The 19,554-nt window shown below is 49.8% G+C and overlaps 1 protein-coding gene across 5 annotated transcripts in view; it reads left to right on the plus strand.

Moving 5' to 3' along the window:
- The window catches only part of GRK5 (G protein-coupled receptor kinase 5), a 232,510-nt gene that overhangs the window by 100,426 nt on the left and 112,530 nt on the right, over positions 1-19,554 (plus strand). For all 5 annotated transcript variants that reach the window (XM_086377673.1, XM_086377672.1, XM_086377675.1 and 2 more), the window contains one exon: positions 5,062-5,157. Coding sequence is in view for 2 of the 5 variants with exons in the window: in XM_086377670.1 (XP_086233796.1) it covers positions 5,062-5,157 (96 nt within the window). In the remaining 3 variants the exon portion in view is untranslated. The remainder of the gene's footprint in view (positions 1-5,061; positions 5,158-19,554) is intronic.

Here is a 19,554-nt window from a genome sequence, read left to right on the forward strand (position 1 = left end):
TCAGCTCTGCTCTTTGAAGCCTGGGATGAGCTGGAGTTCCACGAAGCGGGGCACTCTGTCCTCTTGGCCACCTCACTTTCAGCACATAGAAGGTAAACCATGAGCAGCAGTGGGCTGCTGGGTGAAGAAAAGAAAGCCCAGGGATGCTCGAGACAGGAAGCGGCTGTGAATCAGCGTGGGTTGGAGAAGATACGTGCTTCTGTTTGCACATGTGGTTTGTTTATTGGCCCCATCCCTCTCCCTGCGCCTGAGGTTTCTCACCTGTGAAATGGGGCTAGTACCTAATAAGGACCACAACATGTAGCACCTAGCTCAGTGCAAGCCCAGAGGGTGATCCCTGCAACTACTCATTTACCGTCAGCATAACGCAACAAAAGCTTGCAGTTGTCCAGCACAGTTGTGTTAGCTGTCCAATCCTCTGGAAGGATATGAAGCAAGAATCTGGGCTGAGCTGGGAGAGGGTTGTGGGCCAGACAAGGGATCTGCCTTTTAAGAGCAGCCCTGGAGAGGGGATTAGAAGGGGGTCTTGAAGAAGGAGCAGGGCTTCAGTAGGCAGAGGCATTAGTTCTAGAAGTCAGAAGTCTAACCTGGGTCTCACTGGATAAAAACAAGGGAGTTGGCAGGGCTCTTATGTTTCTGGGGCCTCTAAGAGAGCATCTGTTCTTGCCTCGTCCAGTTTCTAGAAGCCGCCTGCATCCTTTGGCTTGTGACCCCTTCCTTCTTCAAAGGCAGCAGTAGCTGATCTAGTCTTTCTCACATCACATCACTGAGCTGACTCTTCTGCCTCTGGTTACATCAGGTCCACCCGGATCATCCAAAATAACATGCCTGTCACTATCCTTAATTCCTTCTGTAACCGTAATTCCCTTTGCCACGTAACCTAAAATATTCGCAGGTGCCAGCAATTAAGGGTTACTTTGGGGGAGTATGATTTTGCCTACGTAGTCCCTGCCCCATTCTGGGGGCTGAGGTGATGAGGAGGGTGAAGGAAGCCCCCAGGAGGCTGTGTGGTACCCACCCGCTCTTCATCAGTCCAGCCTCCGTGTTGCATCCTCCAGGTGGCCCGGATGGCTTTTCCCCTCTCCCCACCTCCACCACTGCCCCATTACTAGGGAGTCTGTCCCAAACTCTGCACTTCTCCTGAGTGTTGGTCATAAGGGTCATAAATAAAGCAGCATCCCTCCATTTTGGCATTATTGACACTTTGAGTACCTTGTTCTCTGTTGTAAGGGGGCCGTCCTGCACCTTGTATGATGTTTAACTCTGTGGCCTCTACCTGCCAGATGCTGGCAGCACTCTCATCTGGTGTGACAATCCAAATATCTCTAGACACTGCCGGATGTCCCCTGGAGGACAAATTGCCCAGGGGTTGAGAACCACTGATGTCAAGGCTTTGATGTCTTCCTTACTAGATTGGGCACCACAAGAAGGAAGCCCCAAGAGGGTGACACCCCTTCAGTCTTCCCCATTCCTGTGTCCCCAGCATCTGCATACTGCTTGGCATTTAGTTGATGCTCAACATATTGGTTGAATGAATTAATGAGTTTGTGTTAATTTTCTTTATTTTGTGTTAACTTTCTTAATGGAGAAGTTAGTCTATAAAAATGTGTGTGTGTGTGTGTGTGTGTGTGTGTAGACTTCTGTTTCCATAAACTGGCTACCTAAGAATCACTTGGGGGTGATTCTTTAAGTAGCCCCATTCCTGGTGCCACTCACAGAGTTGGGGTTCAGGCTGATGAGGTACAGCCTGTGAATCCATATGGCCAAGAGTTCTTCACCAATTCCTCAAAAAGGCAAACATAGAATGACCATATGATCCAGCAGTTCTGCTCCTAGGCATATACCTGAAGGAATTGAAAGCAGGGACTCAGGTATTCAGAGCCGCCGTATTCACGGTAGCCAGAAGGTGGACACCATCCAAGCGTCCACCAAAAGACAAATGGATAAACAAAAGGTGGAGTGTACACACACAACAGAGGATTATTCCACCGTACAGTGGAGTGAAATCTGACACACACTGTGACATGGATAATCCTCGAAGACATCCTGCCAAGTGGAATCGGCTAGTCATGGAAGACCACGTGTTGCGTGCTGTCACTCGAGTCCCCAGAGCAGTCAAACCAGAGAGACAAAGTAGAACGGAGGTTACCAGGGTGGAGGGGGCTGGAAGCTGGTGTTGGATGGGCACCTAGTTTCTGCTGGGGATGCCGAAGGATTTCTGGAGCTGGATGGTGGCGATGGTTACATGACACTGTGAATGTACTTAGTGCTGTGGAATTGTATACCTACAGATGGTTAACATGGTATATTTTCTGTTACTTATATTTTACCATACACACAAAAAGTGCTTATCCCAGCCAGATCTGGGAATGAAGAGTGTGGAATGAATGGCGGGGGGTGGGGTGGTGGTGGTGCATAATAAATGAGTTCTAACCGTTCCTTTAGGCCTCGGAGCCAGAGGTGGTGAGGATGGGAGCAGACTTGGCTAATTTCTCCAGGGGGCAGCCCTCCCCTGGGGGATACACATAAGCTCTAAGGGGCCAGGCTGGCCACCGAATGGAGGCCACGTGTCGTGTCCATCGGGTCAGCTGCGCCCAGCTATATCTGAGCCTTGACATGTGTCTGGTTACGGGAGAGAAGTCCCGAACCTGGGTTTATATGCAAAACCTCAGTGTTTAAATCTTGACACCTGGTTCAGTGAATAGGTGTGGAGCGGCATGTTTTCTCAGAGGCTTGGGTCTCCACTAAAGAGCTCCAAGTTCTGCTTGCTCTTACCGGATGTCCTGTCACTTCTGAGGTCCAGGGTCAGCTTTCTCTGTGATCCCTGGGAGTTTCCCTGGCTCACAGGGCTCCTGAAAGGGAGCTTTATAGACAGAAGGGTGCGTATGAGTGCCTGGGGTCTAGATTCTGCTCAGGCTGGGGTCTGGTCTCTGCCATTTGTGAGCTGTGGGGTGTAGGAGACTTGCCTCGTTCTTCCCTGTTGCTTCAGTTTCCTTGTCTTTCAAGTGGGATAATAATAGCTCTGCCTGGGAGAGTTAGAGTGGGGACTCAGGGAAGGCCAGCTGAAGGGCTCCAAGGTGTATGTGGGCGGTGAAGTGTGTCAGCTCCCGTGGGAGCACCAAGCATGCGTTAAGCAGTGCAGGCCATCAGCTGGGAAATTACACAACCTGGACATCTGTTTCTGCATCTGTGATGAACCTGGTGATTGCTCCTCCAAGAGTCATTCTGGGGATTAAATAAGATAATGTCCAAAACGTGCCTGGCCACAGCATGTGCCCCATACACATTCATTTTTTTCCTTGGAGTCCAATGCTTTTGATCTTTGTGAAGACTTGAGCAGAGGGAGCCAGGGCTGCTTGGCCAGGGCTGGAGACAGAATGAGCAGAGAGCCAGGAAATGGACTGTGTCCTGCCCCTCTGTCATGGGCTCCCTCTCCTCCTTTCCAGCTCTGAGGATGGTCCTGGTTCTGGCCTCAGAAGCCCACACACTGGCTGTTCCAGAAGGTGCCCTCAGCTTTCCAGGGCAATTGGATAACTTTGGACTGTCCATTTATTGATATTGACTCTTTTGAGATCACATGGACTGTAGCCTACCAGGCTCCTCTGTCCATGGAATTTTCTAGGCAAGAATACTGGAGTGGGTTGCCATTTCCTCCTCCAGTGGATCTTCCCGACCCAGGGATCAAACCTGCATCTCTTGCATTGCAGGTGGCTTCTTTACCATTTGAGCCACCAGGGAAGCGGCTACATTTATTGAGATCAGCTCCAGGCCAGCCCCAGAACACATACTTTGCTGGGGGTGGGCCCAGAGCCCAGCTCCTTTGGAATACCCTGGGTTGGCTGGCTGCAGAAAGGGCCCTTGCCCTGCCTGGACCCTCTCTGAGGGTCAGAGACTGGGGGGACATCACACGCACCCAGCTTAGAGTGCAGCCCAGGGTGCCGAGGGCCTGCCCAAGATCTCAAGTCTCTGTAACCAGGCCCCAAACCCCACAGGTACTTGGGGTGTTGATCCCATGAAGGAGGATAAAAGGACCTTAAAATCTTGAGATGCTGAGGGGCCTAAAGGGCTATGTGACCTTTGATGAGTCACTGACAAGTGGAATTTAAGGACTACTCTGGCGACAGGGGCAGACGAATGCATCTCAGGTTCTTGTGGGGTCCTGAGCATGTGATGACACAGAGGTGCCTCCAGGCCCCATTTCCAAGTGGTGGTGGGCTCAGGGACGTGCAGGCTGGAGTCAGCAGCCCCTTGTTTACACACCTGAGTGTTCTGATGTCTGTCCACTGTCCAGGGATAAGAAGTGGTGGGGACGACAGGAACACCCGTGAGTGCACCTTCCTCAGCTCCATGTATTTATTCTGTGTGCTTGTTACATGTGTGTTGACTGTGTTTGTATGTTTATCACGTGTGCATATTCATCACATGTGTGTCCCCAGCATGTGTTCATTATAGTGCACGCTGGGTAGGATACAGGGCGGGGGAGCAGCTGACGTGGTCCACCAGGAGTCCTTCCAGCCTTGGACCCTGGGGTTCATGAGGCGGGAGAAGAAGCGGGTACTCAAGGCAAGGGAGAGTTGACTTCCTTGTCCCCAGCACCTGGCCTCCAGCTGGGGGTGGGGACTGTCCACAGGAAACAAGAGGACAAAAAGAGGTGGTGGCGGGGGGGTGCATTTGTGAATCCATCTCACCCATTTATGAATCCGTTTCACCAGGCTTTCCTGAGCCAGTCGGCCAGGTTCTGCCATAGAAAGGTTGAGGTCTAGTCTGGGGCTGATGCCAGGTCCCCAGTGGGGTTGCATAGTTATGGTTAATATATCAGCGAATAACGGGCACCCAGTGTGGGTACAGAAGTGGGTGATGGGAGAGGCTGTGCTGGGTAGGGGAGCCCAGACCTGTGTGAGCCTGAAGGAAGGATGCATAGGCTTGATACTGGCTGGGGAGGGGCTTGTCCCAGTCTCCCAGCTAGGAAGCTGCACCCAGGCTCACTGGGATGGGACGTGGGCTCTGGCACCTCAGGCAACACCAGCATCAGCTCCCCGTCTTTCTCTCCCATCTCTGCAGGAGGCGGAGGAAAGCGCAAAGGGAAAAGCAAGAAGTGGAAGGAAATCCTGAAGTTCCCTCACATAAACCAGTGTGAAGACCTCCGAAGGACCATAGGTAAGCCCTCCTGCTCCAGGGGGTGTGGGGAGGAGCTGGGAGGGGAGCGAGGAGCCCAGACACTGCAGAGTCATCTGTCCGGTGAGTCAAAATGGACAATGCTGTAAAGTGGCGCCAGGTAGGAGCTCCACGCTGATGCCTTTGCCGGTTGGCATAAAGATACAGCCAACATTCATCCAACATTCATGGAGCATTTGATGCGTGCTGGGTGGGATCAACCCCCAGTTACCCTTTGAGGCTGTTAATTTGCCTCCCTTACTTTGTGTGTGTGCCTGTGTGAGTGCTAAGTTGCTTTGGTTATGTCTGACTCTTTGCAAGCCTGTAGACTGTAGCCTGCCAGGCTCCTTTGTCCTCCTAAAGATGAGGAAGAGGAAGACTGGCTGGGACCTCGGGCTGTGGGGAGTGATGATGTGCCAGCGAGCTCCTGGCTTTCCCTTTTGCCTCCCTTATATCCCAGGGACCAGGTCCTGGAGACACTCACCACCCAGAAATGCCAATGGATGCAAACAAAGAAGACGCCTCCCATCCAAAAATAAATAAATTAAAAAAAAAAATCGTGTTCTCTCTGGGCAGTGGCTAGGGACAGGGACAGCTGAGCTGAGCTGGCCCCTCCAGAACAGTCACACTTCAGCCACTGTTCACCCCAACAATGTGGACACCTCACTTTCTACCTTCCTTCTCACTTACCCTTGAGCCAGATTCAGGGACCTAGTGCTCCCTCACTCTCCATGTCTCTCCTCTCTGATCCTGACACTTGGAGGTGAGCAAGCTCTACTGAGGTTCATTCCCTGTCCCCTGACTCTCAGTCCTGCCAAGTCTAACCCTGCTCCCCAGGAGACCTCAGGCCATTGCCCCAGTGCCACCAAGGCCCCTCACCTTCCAGTTGGCCTGGCCCCACCTTCTTCATTTCCGGTTTAGGGGACCCAGGAGCCTAGGATTTACCTCTGAGCTTTGCTCTGCCCGTGGACCCCACCCCACGGGCCCCAGCCCCATATGTCTGTCTAGGTCCATAAACCAGCCTCTTGGCACGGTCCACTCCCCTGGGAGGGTGTGAGAAACGTGTGCGCTGGCGTGTGAAAATGAATTCTTCTGTTCTCCTCGAGGGCATTGAAAAGGCTCTGTGTGTGAGGGCAGTGTGAAGAGAGGCTGGGAAAACAGGAAGGCCGCCATAAACCGGCCGAGGGACTGCTGCTCGCGGGGACGGGCCCCAGGGCTTGGGCCCTCCTGCATGTTTACAGTCCGTCGCCCTGGTGTTTGCCCAGCCTCTGCTGGGGTCCTGCTGGAAGGCTTTCCTAAATAAAAATCTCATTTCTTTTCTAGACCAATACACAAACCAAACGGTGGCAAATGCTGCATTTATTTTTCTTGCTCACACATGAGCTCATTTTCTGAAGCTTTGGAGAGGATGTCCTGGGACAGGCTTTGGGCCAGGGTGACGTGGCCCTTGTGGGCCTGGAAGGCCGCGTGGGAAGGATCTTCTTTAGAGGGGAGGACGGAGCCCTCTAGGATCCCCGGGACTGGGCAGAACAGTGGTCTGTTAAAGCCATACCCTCTCTCTTGCACTCAGCACGGCCCTGACAACTGCAGGCCATCTCCCCCAGCAGAGACCCCAGGGTGATTTTAAGAAATGAAGACGGCACCCAGTGGACCCCCTGCTGAAACCACAGCAGCCTCTCCTCCCACCTGGAATGAAACACAAGCTTCTCACCGTGCTTTATGAGCACTTTGGCCATTGTATGAAGCTTAGGGATCCCTTCTCAGAATAATGCTTTTACATATACAGAAAATAAAGTACACGGTGTTGCAAAGGAAACCAGTTCTTTTCAGATAGATACTTTAAAATATTATGATCTTGAAGTATATGAGCTTTTTTGTTCTTCAGTCATGTCTGACTCTTTGAGGTCCCGTGGCCTGTAGTCTGCCAGGCTCCTCTGTCCATGGAATTTTCCTGGCAAGACTACTGGAACAGGTTGCCATTGCCTACTCCAGGGGATCTTCCCAAGCCATGCATCAAACCTCCATCTCTTGTGTCTCCTGCATTGGCAGGTGGATTCTTTTACCACTGCACCACCTGGGAAGCTTTAATAATGCTCAGCAACTGGTCTAACCAAGGCTCAGCAACTGTTCTAATAGCTACTGTAATTCTGAATTAGTGAGGAGCATAAGTAATATTTCCAGATACCTGCAATGATGGTGATATGAATGGGTGTGAGATTTCTGTTGTTGATCATTCCAGGCACTGCTAACGTTATTGTGGGTTATTGTTGACATTCGTGACTCAAGGAAATGCTCATTTCCAGTTAGAGGCAGATGAAAAGAGAGATGATGTTTTTCTCCATCCAAGTTCAGTGAGTGAGTGAAGTTGCTCAGTTGTGTCCGACTGTTTGTGACCCCATGGACTGTAGCTTATCAGGCTCCTCCATCCATGAGATTTTTCCAGGCAAGAATACTGGAGTGGGTTGCCATTTCCTTCTCTAGGAGCTCTTCCTGATCCAGGGATTGAACCCGGGTCTCCCGCATTGTAGGCAGACGCTTTACTGTCTGAGTCACCAGGGAAGTCAAGGTTCAAGGACCTCTTAAATCCTATCCATAGACCTCTTGGTGATGCCCTTCCTATGCTGCCCTGTATGAGCCTGCCTTCACCTTGGTCTCAGTCACTCCCTCCTCCTCTATTGACTTTGCTGTGCTGGTTGCTTTTTCCTTGACTACCCCAAGCTTGTCTCTAGCCTAGAGCCTCTGCTGGTCCCTCTGCCTGGAATGCTCTTCCCCCACATTCAGGGGACCTTTAGGTCTCAGTTCAGATAGCACCTCCATAGAAAAGCCTTCCTGGGACTTCCCTAAAAGTAAACTTAAATCTTTCCCTGGTGGCTCAGACAGTAAAGCGTCTGCCTGCAATGCGGGAGACCCTGGTTCGATCCCTGGGTCGGGAAGATCCCCTGGAGAAAGAAATGGAAACCCACTCCAGTATTCTTGCCTGGAGAATCCCATGGACAGAGGAGCCTGGTAGGTTATAGTCCATGGGGTCGCAAAGAGCCGGACCTGGTGGCCCAGTAGCTAAGACCGTGCTCCCATCGTAGGGGGCTCAGGTTCCATCCCTGGCCAGGGAACTAGATCCCACATGCTGCATCCAAGGATCCTGTATGCCACGGTGAAGATGGAAGATCCTTCTCGCCACAACTGAGACCCGGTACGCCAAATAAATAAATATTTTTTTAAAAAAGAAAAGAAAAGCCTTTCCAACGAACCTTTAGAAAGGAACTGTATTCTCCCTTGAATTGCTGTTTCTCACACGGTGCTGTCTATTAATGCTCTTGGCCCGCGACCCCAGCCATAGTCATCTTGTGTTTAGTTGTGGGCCTGCGTGTTTTCTCTCTCCCTCACTGGACTGGATGTCCCATGACCACAGTGACTGTGGGGGTCACCACTAGGACAGTGCCTGGCACACGGTAGGGGCTCATTAAATCCTGGGAGAGTCAGTGAAGTGAAATATTGAAAACTAGGGCCCTGTTTAGAAAATCTGTGACATGAACGTGGCATTCCCAAATGTAATGTAGCCCATGGTTTAAAACTAAGTCATGAAAGTTCAGGCTTATAAGGTACCTTAGAAAGCATCTGCTTTAATGCTCCCTTCCCCCACTCCCTACCAGATAGATGAACAAGTCAGAGAGGCAGGTGACCTGGTGACTCCTGGTCCAGGCCAGTTTCCCCTGAGGCTGCAATTAGAATAATTCTTACAGTGATGTTAGACTTTTACAGAATTCTCAACTCAAGGAACTGGAGAGCATCTTGTCCAACCACCCTTTTTAGACCTGAGTCTGAATTTCAGAGTCTGTTAGCCTCCAATAGGAGAAGTGGCCTGCAACTCTCCATTCACCAGCATTATATTTACTCACATTTTTTGGCATCTCCCCCAGCCAGTACCCAAAGCAGAGAGACTGCTTAGGCACTCAGAAAAAGAGACATTTCTGTCTCTTTTTTTCTTTCACCTTCTAAGTGTGGGATGCATGTTCATCTGATTACTAAGTTTATTGAGCCCTCATGGTATGCTATGCACTTGGGAAACAGGCCTGATTCCTGACCCCCCCCCACCCCTGTCGCCACCCCCAAGCTCATTCATGGCTGAACCCAGGAGGCTGGCGGAAATAGGTGAGAGCAAATTGAGAAATTTTCTTGTTGGAGGGACAGGTTGCTGAGCTGGAGAACCGTACCGCAGGTCTTCCACACATCAAGAGCTTCTCTGGAGGAAATGACATCACTCTGAGCCTCTCAGGGCATCTCTCTGTGTGAGCTCCTGAGGGACATGGACCACATTCTCCATCTTGGGTCTCCATTGCTGGTCCTGGGAGTAGGTGGATGGGTGGATGGATAAAGTGATTGAATGAATGCTGCCCTCCTTCCCAGCCTGGAAACTGTAACTCACTGTGAATGGCAGCAATGAGTATTAAGACAGAGATTCCTTGCCACATGTATCTACTTCCAATTGAGTCCCAGACATCAGTAACCAATTTTAGACAGTCCTGGCAGAAAGCAGACAGATCATGAGAAGAGGAAGTGTTCTCTAATATCTGCTTGGTGAAACATCGAATAATGGCATTCGTTAGTAAGCTAATTGTAAGATAATTAGAGAGAGCCCAAATCAAAGTAGTTCTCAGAATATCCAGAACTTGGAAGGCAGGAACATCATTGTGAAGATAAAAGATTGCTGAGGTCTGCAAATATTTCTCAGTGACGCAGAAAGTTCTTTTGGGCATAAAGTGTGGCATTTTTATTTATTTAGCTCAGGCTCATTGCGTACTTTATTCTTTCATTAAAAAAGAAAAAAAAAAGAGTATGAGGGGGCTTGAGTGAAAGAGTTGATTATTCCGCTATTTGGCAATATTTCTGCAGGAACTGTCCAAAAGCTATATAATAAATCAAGCCCCCTCCCCACCTCCTGGCGGGGTGACGTTTACGAGGAGACTTTTCACAGAAAGTAGATGCCGCTGTGCCCTGCACCCTCACGGATGGACAGGACAGGAGAGATTTCATTTGCCGTGTGGGAGAGAACCACTTGCCAAGCCTTAACTCTTTCTAGGACCAGCAACTCTAGGCTGTGGGGGATTTCTAGAAGAAACTGTAGACTTTTAACTTTAAAGAAGAAAAACCACGGGGCTTCCCAGGAGATCCAGTGGTTAAGCTTCTGCTTTTCAATGCAGGGGGTGCTGGTTCAATCCTTGCAATGAGGGACTAAGGTCCCATATGCCTCGGTGTGCAGCCAAAAAACGTTTAAAAATAAAAGAAGAAAATGAAAATAACGTGAAGTCTGTCTTGAACTAGCCTAGTCTTGATTATTCACTCAGTGTTGCCCATGGTCTTTCAACAAAAATTCAGCCCACAGACACGTGTTAAGCCCCTACTATGTTCTGGGCATCACTGCAGACCCAGGATCTGTACCTTTGGCCACAGAAGCTGTGTCGTCTTATGGAAGGCCATTGGCATTAAAGTCAAATGGTGGCTCCCAGTTGTGTGACATGGGGCGAGTTGCTTAGTTTCTCTGGCTTGCAAGTTTCTTTGTCTAGAAAATGGGACACGCTAATATCAACCTGGCAGAATTGTTGGGAGGGCCAGTAGGGTGCCTACTACACACCATCCTTATCACCATTATCATCATGGTGCTGGTGGTGTAGAGTAAAGGTTGAAGGCCCTGGTGGGGAGGCTTTAGAATTTCCCAAAGAAGCCAAATTGGCTACAAATGAGGAGTGGGGCTAGCCGCTTCTGTGCAGAAGTCATGTGGGTCCAGTGCCCCAGGGACCCCTGCCTGGGGGTCATTTGAATCCTTCCTTTCCTTGAACCCTTGCCTCCAGCCTCTGCTTCCTGGGCCACCCTGGTCCCTGCAGCCCTTGGCCCTTCTTCCTCCCCTGTGGAAGCCGATGGTGTCACACAGTGCCCAGATCCCTGGCCTGGTAGGTTTCTTTCCTAGGACACAAGGATGCTCTGGAAGGTTGCACCCTGCAGCCCTAAAAAGGGTTACCCCTGGGAAAGCCATTTCCCGGTGGCTCAGCAAGTAAAGAATCCGCCTGCAATGCAGGAGGCACAGGAGATGCGGGTTTGATCCTTGGGTTGGGATGATCCGTTGGAGGAGGAAATGGCAACCCAATTCAATATTCTTGCCTGGAGAACCCCATGGGCTGAGGTCTATGGGGTGGCAAAGGAGTCAGAACGACTGAATCGACTTAGCACCGGAGAAGGCATAGAGGTCAGAGGGGACGTTAGCTTTATCTGTAAGATGTTTTTTTTTTAAATAATATTTTGTATTTTGTGCCTTGAGACTTTGCACTTTTTAAAAGAGGTCTATTTTTAAATTTTCGGCTGTGCTGGATATTCGCTGCCGCTCGGGCCTTTCTCTCTGGCTGGGGCATGCGGGGACTGCTCTCTAGTTGTGGTGGATGAGCTGCTCATTGCAGCGGCTTCTCTTGTGGAGCCTGGGCTGTGGGGTGCTCGGGCTTCAGTAGCTGTGGCACACGGGCTTAGTTGCATGTGGGATCTTCCCGGCTCAGGGATTGAACTGGTGTCTCCTGCACTGTGAGGCGGATTCTTTACCACTGAGCCACCAGGAAAGCCCTATAAGGTGATTTTTTTATAAAGGAGAAAGAATTGGCAAGTTATTTGTGTGGTTAAAGTTGAACGCTTAAAGATGAGATCTGCTGCCTGCTTCCACAGTGGGGCATTGGGGACAGTGATGCCATTTCCCTCTTTCCTGGTAGATTTTGGGTCCACTAATGAGTCTGTGGCCTCTGAGAGGACGATAAGAGTCTTCCCATCTTTGCAGGTCCTGCAGGACTGGGCAAGGGGCTCCTGCTCGGTTCATCTGGGCTGCTGGCAGGCGGGAGCCACCTGATAGCCAAAAGCCTTTGGCTGGTAGGGGTCTCGGGACCTTCAATCCTACAAGGATTTGGAGGAAGCCCAGGCATGAATCAGCCCAGTCTGATCTGGGACCCTCATCCTTGGAGTCTCCAGCCTCCTCCTGGGGTGCTCAGTGCTACACTCTGACCAGCAGGGTCCCCCTCACCCCACCCGCGGTGGACTCCTGCCTGCACATTGTCGGCATCCCCTGAGTGGAATGGGTGGCCAGGGTCCTTTCCCAGAGATGAGACAGGGCTGGTCTCCGCTGCAAACAGCCTCTCTTTCTGCTCATCCCTGCTCACAGGCAACTGGTCCCTTGGCATTGCCAGGCACACAGCAGGATCTGGAGAGGAGTCTGGGCTCCTGAGACAGGTCTCACCCCACCCAGGGTCTGTGTGACCCAGGCCCCTTCAGGCCTGCCAGGCTGGCATGCAAGCGCTTGATTTCATTGTCAGGGATACCAAGTCTCTCTGCAGACGTCATTCCTGTCCTTGGGGTGATAAAGGCGCATCCCATCTGTCATTCTGCCACTTGCCACGCTCTGATAAGGCTCAGCATCTGCTTGTCCTTGGAGGGCAAGATAAATTTAGATGTGGCGGATTTAGAGCATCAGGTGACCTCTTTGCAGCTGTAGCTCTTAGGAGGGAGAGGGTTGCCTGGCTAGTCCCACAGTTTGCTGGGCATTAGTCTCACCTCTCCACCAAGATCAAGCCAAGGATTTCTCAAAATTGCCAACAACTGTAAGAAGCTGGGAGGAAAGCTTGGAGCAGATGGGTTCAGAAGGAAGCAGTACTGCTCACCACTGGAGTACCAATACCAATACCACTGGAAGGCAAGGGCTGGATCCTCAGTGCCCAGCCTGGCCTTGGGTGCAAGCACAATGCAAGCACCTAGAGGTCCTAGGTGATGGGTTTCATGTTGGGAGATTCTTAGAACAGAGCTTTGATAGGGATTTTATAGATGATCCGAGGTTGTGGTGTCCAAAGGCTGCCCTGCAGGAAGCATGAAAGATCTAAATTAGACTTCTATCTGATCAGGCTTTCTTTTTGCCTTTCATATTTGGGTTTCTGTGTAAGGTTTTATTCCAGAGTTAAAACCAAGTCTGAAACCCATGGTTCTAAGCCAAGTCTCCCATTTTCCAGGTAAGTAAACTGAGTCCCAGAGAGACAAGTGACTTGATGAGGTCTCTCTGTGACTCACTGTCTTAGTGGGCTCAGGCTACCAGAGCAAAATGCCACAGATCAGGGGCCTTAAACAAGAGATATTCATTGTCTCACAATTCTGGAAGCTGGAGGTCCAAGATCAAGGTGTCAGCTTCCTTCTGAGCCCATCTGGTGTTGCTTCCTTCTGAGCCCATCTGCTCCAGGCTTTCCTCCTAGCTTCTTATGTTTGTTGGCGATTTCGAGAATTCCTTGGCTTGCAGAAACATCACCCTAACCTCGTCTTCATCTTCACATGGCATTCTTGTGTGTGTGTGTGTGTGTATTCAAATTTCCCCCTTTTTTTAAGGACATTAGTTATATTGGTGTCATATTGGATTAGGGTTTATCCTAATGACCTCATTTTAACTTGATCACCTCGGTGAATATTATTTTCAAATAAGATCACACTATAAAGGACTAGGGGTGAGGACTCCAACATATCTTCTTTGTCGTTCAGCTGCTAAGTTGTGTCCGACTCTTCGAGACTCTGTGGAGTGCAACATGCCAGGATTCCTTGTCCTTCAGTATCTCCTGGAGTTTGCTCAAACTCATGTCCATTGAGTTGGTGATGCCATCCAACTATCTCAATCCTCTGTCATCCCCTTCTCCTCCTGTCTGCAGTCTTTGTCAGCATCAGAGTCTTTTCCAATGAGTCCGCTCTTCGCATCAGGTGGCCAAAGTATTGGAGCTTCAGCTTCAGCATCAGACCTTCCAATGAATATTGAGGATTTTTTCCCTTTAAGATTGACTGGTTTGACCTCCTGGCACTCTCAAGGGACTCTCAGGAGTCTTCTCCAGCACCACCATGTCTTCTTTAGGGATCACAATCCAACTCCTAAGTACCCACCTTCTCATATGGTTTCTGGAGTTCAAGTTCAAGGGACCAGATGACCCAGGATCTTGCCAAGTCTGAAAGTAGACTCGTCCCTCCTTCCTGACCTGGCTCGGGGTTAACCCCTGTAGGCTGAGGCTCACTGCTCCCCCACAGGCCACAGGAATGTCTGTAGGACGATTAACTGCTTTCCAAACCATGCTGCTTGGTGCTTTTATGTTCTGTCTTTTTATTTTTGTTGTTATTGTTCAAGTCATTGTAATTGGTAAATTACTTTGCTAAAAAACATAAGAAAACGCACATGAAGGACCACACATAATTTTGCCACTGGGCTGTAGCCATGCGTAACACTTGCATGTAATTCCTTCTTGCTTTTTCCCCTGTGTACATACCATGGTTTTGTTTATTAATCTTTTTCTTAATATAATTAAAAAAATATTTTCCCATATTTAAAAACCTCCATAAATGTGATTTGTGCTTTTCTATTTGACACATATTTTTTGAACGTCAGGCATTGAGGATATATCAGTGAACCAAACATAAAATTCTGTTCTCAAGGGCTGTCTGGAAGGGTGATTGTCTACACCAGGGAACTGTGGGGAACTAGCCTACTGCCCGGTGCATCCCCACCTGTGTGGTTTATTTATTTCCTTATTTATTATTTCCTTTAAGTTATCTTGAAAATAAGCCCTCTTTCAGTGGCCTCAAATGAATCTGATTTTTTAAAGGCCTTCTATCTATCCCATGGTCTTCCCAGGTGGCTCAGTGGTAAAGAATCTGCCTGCCAATGCAGGAGATGCAGGTTCTATCCCTGGGTTGGGAAGATCCCCTGGAGGAGGAAATCGCAACCCACTCCAGTATTCTTGCCTGGGAAATCCCATGGATAGAGGAGCCTGGTGGGCTACAGTCCATGGGGTCGCAAAGAGTCGGACATGACTAAGCACACGCACACACACACACACACACATCCCATATATGTATTGTAATTTAGGGTGGTTTTTTTTTTTTAGCCACCAGGCAGCATTTGGGATCTTAGTTCCCCAATCAGGGATCAAACCCCTGTCCCCAGCATTGGAAGCACAGAGTCTTTTTTTATTTTTTACTTTATTTATTTTTAATTGGAGGATAATTGCTTTGCAATATTGTGTTGGTTTCTGCCGTACATCAACATGAATCAACCACGGGTATACATATGTCCCCTCCCTCCTGAACCTCCCCCCCACCTCCCACCCCATCCCAGACGTCTAGGTATACATATGTCCCCTCCTTCTTGAACCTCCCTCCCACCTCCCACCCCATCCCACCCCTCTAGGCTGTCACAGAGCACCAGGCTGAGCTCCCTGCACTATATGACAATTTCCCATTAGCTGTCTATTTTACACATGGTAATGTATATATTTCAATGCTACTGTCTCAATTCATCTCACCCTCTCCTTTCCCCACTGTGTCCATAAGTCTGTTCTCTATGTCTGAATCTCTATTTCTGCCCTGTAAATAGGTTTATCAGTACCATTTTCCTATATTCCATATATGTGCAAGTGTGTTAATATGTGATATATGTGGAAGCACAGTCCTAACCATTGGACTTCCAGGGAAGCCCCTGGGTTTTTTTTCTCTCTCATTTTTTGCCATCACAATTAGTGTTCAGACGACCCTCTTTATACTTCATTGTGACATCGCAGTCTCTGGCTCAGAGGTGAGAAAGCCCACGCTGTCTTTCTGAATGCAGACACGTTTAGCTAAACCCGAGTAGACTGCGCTCTGCCCTCTGCCTCCCTCGCTTCCTCTGGAATGTTCCATTTCCAGCTCACGCTTGCATCCACAGATGCCATTCACGTGAAATGTGCCACTGATGGACAAAGCCAGTGAGGTTTGATGAACACCTCCGCTCTGCTTGCCAGCCCCAATTCCCTGCAGTCGCAGGCAGGAGAAGGGTTTTCTGTCTGTTTTAAGGCCTGTTGCTGAAAACGGGAAAAACAAGCTGGTTTATGCAGCAACAGGGGCTTCAAAGCAGCCCAAGAGGCCAGCCGACCCGCAGCAGCCTGAGCACGACAGAGTTCTGCCCCATACAGAGACTCTAGGATAACACTGCTGATGGTCTCTGCCCAGACTCTATTTACAGAATTTATTTCCCGAGCTCTGTCTTCAGCAGCCCCTTGGCAGCATCAACCCCAGCGTCTGCCTCAGTGCGTTAAACACCCCTTGTTCCGAGTACCCCAGAGCTAGCACCCAAGGGACAGTGAGAAGAAAAAAATGTGGGTGGAGGGATATGTGGGGCCAGTATAAACTTTCAAATTAAAAAAAAAAAGGAACAACATCAAAAAAAATGTATCCCCTGAAGAGCTCATGGGAGCCTGAGCTCCTGTTGACTTCTCCCTGCAGCCCCCTCCAGCCAGTACCAGGAAGAGAGATGCAAAATCGAGAAACCTGCAAACTCAGCCTGGCCTTTTGTTCGTTCTTCTTCTTCTTTTTTTTTCTGTTTCACAATTGTACTGTCCTTGCATCGTCTTTAAAACTTATTTTTTAGTTATCTTTTAGTTCTTTTTCTCTTTACAGAAATAAACCCGTTGATGAAATTTCTAAAATGGAATCTAGAAGGAGGAGAATAAAACTTGCTGATGAGATAATCATGGTTAACGTTTCCGTGTGTGGCCCTTTCACAGTTTGCTCTGCTTAGAGAGACAGAATTGAACTAGCTGTCTTTGTTTCCCTGCCCAGAAGTCAGGTACCATTTTAAATGGAAATAAATGGTTGTAGTGTCTCTTGTGGCCTGGGAGGTAGGAGACCCAGGTTCCTGTGCTACTGTCTTGGTTCTGTGGCCTTTTGAAAGTCACTTAACTTCAATTTGCCCATCTTTTTTTTTTTTTTTAATGTAATCATTTGTAAAGTCTTTATTGAATTTGTTACAATATTTCTTCTGTTTTATGTTTTGGCTGCAAGGCATGTGGGATCTTAGCACCCCAACTGGGGATGGAACCCACACCCCCTTCATAGGAAGGTGAAGTCTTAACCACCGGACTTCTAGGCAAGTCCCAATTTTCCCATCTTTAAAATGGGGATCTGATCATCCTTCCTACCTTACTGGATGATCAAGTGTCCAGTGGAGTTACTAGTAGAAAGTGCTTTATCATGGGCTCTGCAGATTGTTGCTGGTCATTTTCAACATGGTCATGGGACCCTGGGCTTCCCTGGTGGCTTAGATGGTAAAGAATCTGCCTGAAATGCAGGAGAGGTGTGTTGGATCTCTAGGTTGGGAAGATCCCCTGGAGAAGGGAATGGCTATCCACTCTAGTATTCTTGCCTGGAGAATCCCATATGCAGAGGAGCCTGGCGGGCTACCGTCCATGGGGTCACAGAGTCAGACACAACTGAGCGACTAAGGATGCTACCAGCATCGCTGTCACGCCAGCCCCCTCTGCCTGGTGGGCAGAGATGGACACGGAGGTGATATTGCTCCAGGCCTTTGGCTGAGCCCAGCTTGAGACAGAGTGAGATGCTGAGAATGGCTTTGCCAAAAGATGCCATCATCAGGATTGGGCGTCAGCAACTCTGGGAGTGCCTGCAGCACGGTGCTTATGTCTCAGGCAGGTCAGCTGGGACAAAGCTGTTGAGGGACTGACCCATTTCCATCAATTTGGTGCAGAGACACCAGTGAAGAGCATGAGGCACCAGGGCTGGAGCCAGGCTCTGTTCCTTACTGACTATGACTTTGGGCAAAGTGATGTAACTTCCCTAACCCCCAGTCTCTCTGTCTGGAAAAAGGGGACTAGAAGTTGCAAGGATTGACTGGAGATGCACAGTGGGAGGGCTGTGCCCAGGGCCTGGCTCACAGCAAGTGCCCAAGGGCAGCTGCTTCATCCCCTTCCTCTTCATTATCACTGTTGTCAACAGTCCTGTTCAGGTCAGAACTTTGTTTCTTGGTTCCCAGGGTGGTGGTTGCCAAGTCCTGCTGGCTTTAGGTTTATCTGTTCATTCATTCGTTCATTCATCTGCTAAGTCCTTACTCTGTGCCAGGGATCCAGGGAGCTGCCAGGTGGTGGGGAGCTGCTTTCCGGAGTGGCTCCTGGCAGCATGGACTGGGCTATGTATTTCCTTTATGTAACCTGGATATAACCCTTTTCTCTCGGCCCTCAAAGTCTCTATTTACTTACTCTTAGCAGACTTAGACATTCTCATGGTTATCACCTGAAACCCCCCTCCTTAAAGGCCACTTCATCTATCCCTCTGCCTCCAGGCAGGATGGGCCTCAACCAACACAGATGCATGAGTGAAAACCTGTTAACCCACAAATTCCTGATCAGCTTTCACTCTGGGCAAGGTGCAGCCAAGGGCTCCCAGCGAGGCTTGTGAGGCCAGCTCCATCCCTTAAGGAGCTGAGCCTAGTCAGGGAGACAGGGCAGAAAGCACACACAAGATGCCGGGTAATGGCCATGAGAATGTGGGCAGCTGTCACAAGTCAGTCCTCAGTACCAAATGCCTAGAGGCTGGGGGGAGAAGGGGGGACAGAGACATCTCTGTGGGACAGGAAGTTTCCAGCTGGAGTCACTGGGAGAAAGGGAAAACTTCTGGGGTCAGCAGGTTCAGCATCGTCAGCATCATCCATCCAGCAAGTGTTTCCTGCGCGCTCACCGTGGCCAGGCATCAGGCTGCTTCCCTTACAGACACACGCTCACTGAAGCATTACAAACCCTATGGAACAGGTGTCACTTTTCCCCACCCCTGTTTCATGGATGAAGATGCAGAGATGCAGAGAGATTAGTAAATTGCTCGAAGTTACAGAGCTCTGGAAGAGGCAGAACTCAGATCGAAACCTGGGCCAGAGTCAGGGCCATGCGGACTGTGGCTTCCACCACGCTGGCCGTGGTTTCCCCATGGGAGTGGGACAGCTGGGGGCACATTCAAGAGGTGATGGTGCACTGCTTTGGTGAGCTTTGTGCAGAGAAGTCATGAGGGATGAGGTCTAAGAGAAACACCACCCATGCCTCCAAGCTGGAATGTTAGGTCTTCGTCCTGAAGGTAATAGGGAGCCGTAGCATGACAGCCCCTGCCGCCATTCTCAGTGGGAGCAGAGAGCAGAGACAGGCTGTGGATGGAGCAGCCTGGCCTTCCTGGGTGACACGACATTCATTCACTTCCCAAAATATTTATTCTTTACCTACTGTGTGCCAGGGAGAAACGAGACTGTTTCTCAGGCACCCAGCCCAGGACCTGGAATGTCCCAGAAACAGCCTCCTCTTCTGAGGCCAGGACGCCGTGGCTCAGGTGACCCCGCAAAGTCAGGAGAGGCTGGAGCTTCCTCACCTGCCGCTGCAGGCTGGGCACAGGTTTCTCTTTTCGACGCTGAGTCACGGAATGCCTTTTACATCACCTGTGAGTCTCCGAGCCAGCAGCTGTTCCCACTGCCCACCTGTCTCTCCCCCTCCTTTTTGGGGGTGACTTCTGGCTCCCCTGCTGTCTGTCCTCTCTCGTTCCTCCCCCGCT

This window comes from Bos grunniens, chromosome 26 (assembly GCF_055505025.1).
Source record: "Bos grunniens cultivar Pamir isolate PY7600 chromosome 26, Bosgru_T2T1.0, whole genome shotgun sequence".
NCBI lineage: Eukaryota > Metazoa > Chordata > Mammalia > Artiodactyla > Bovidae > Bos > Bos grunniens.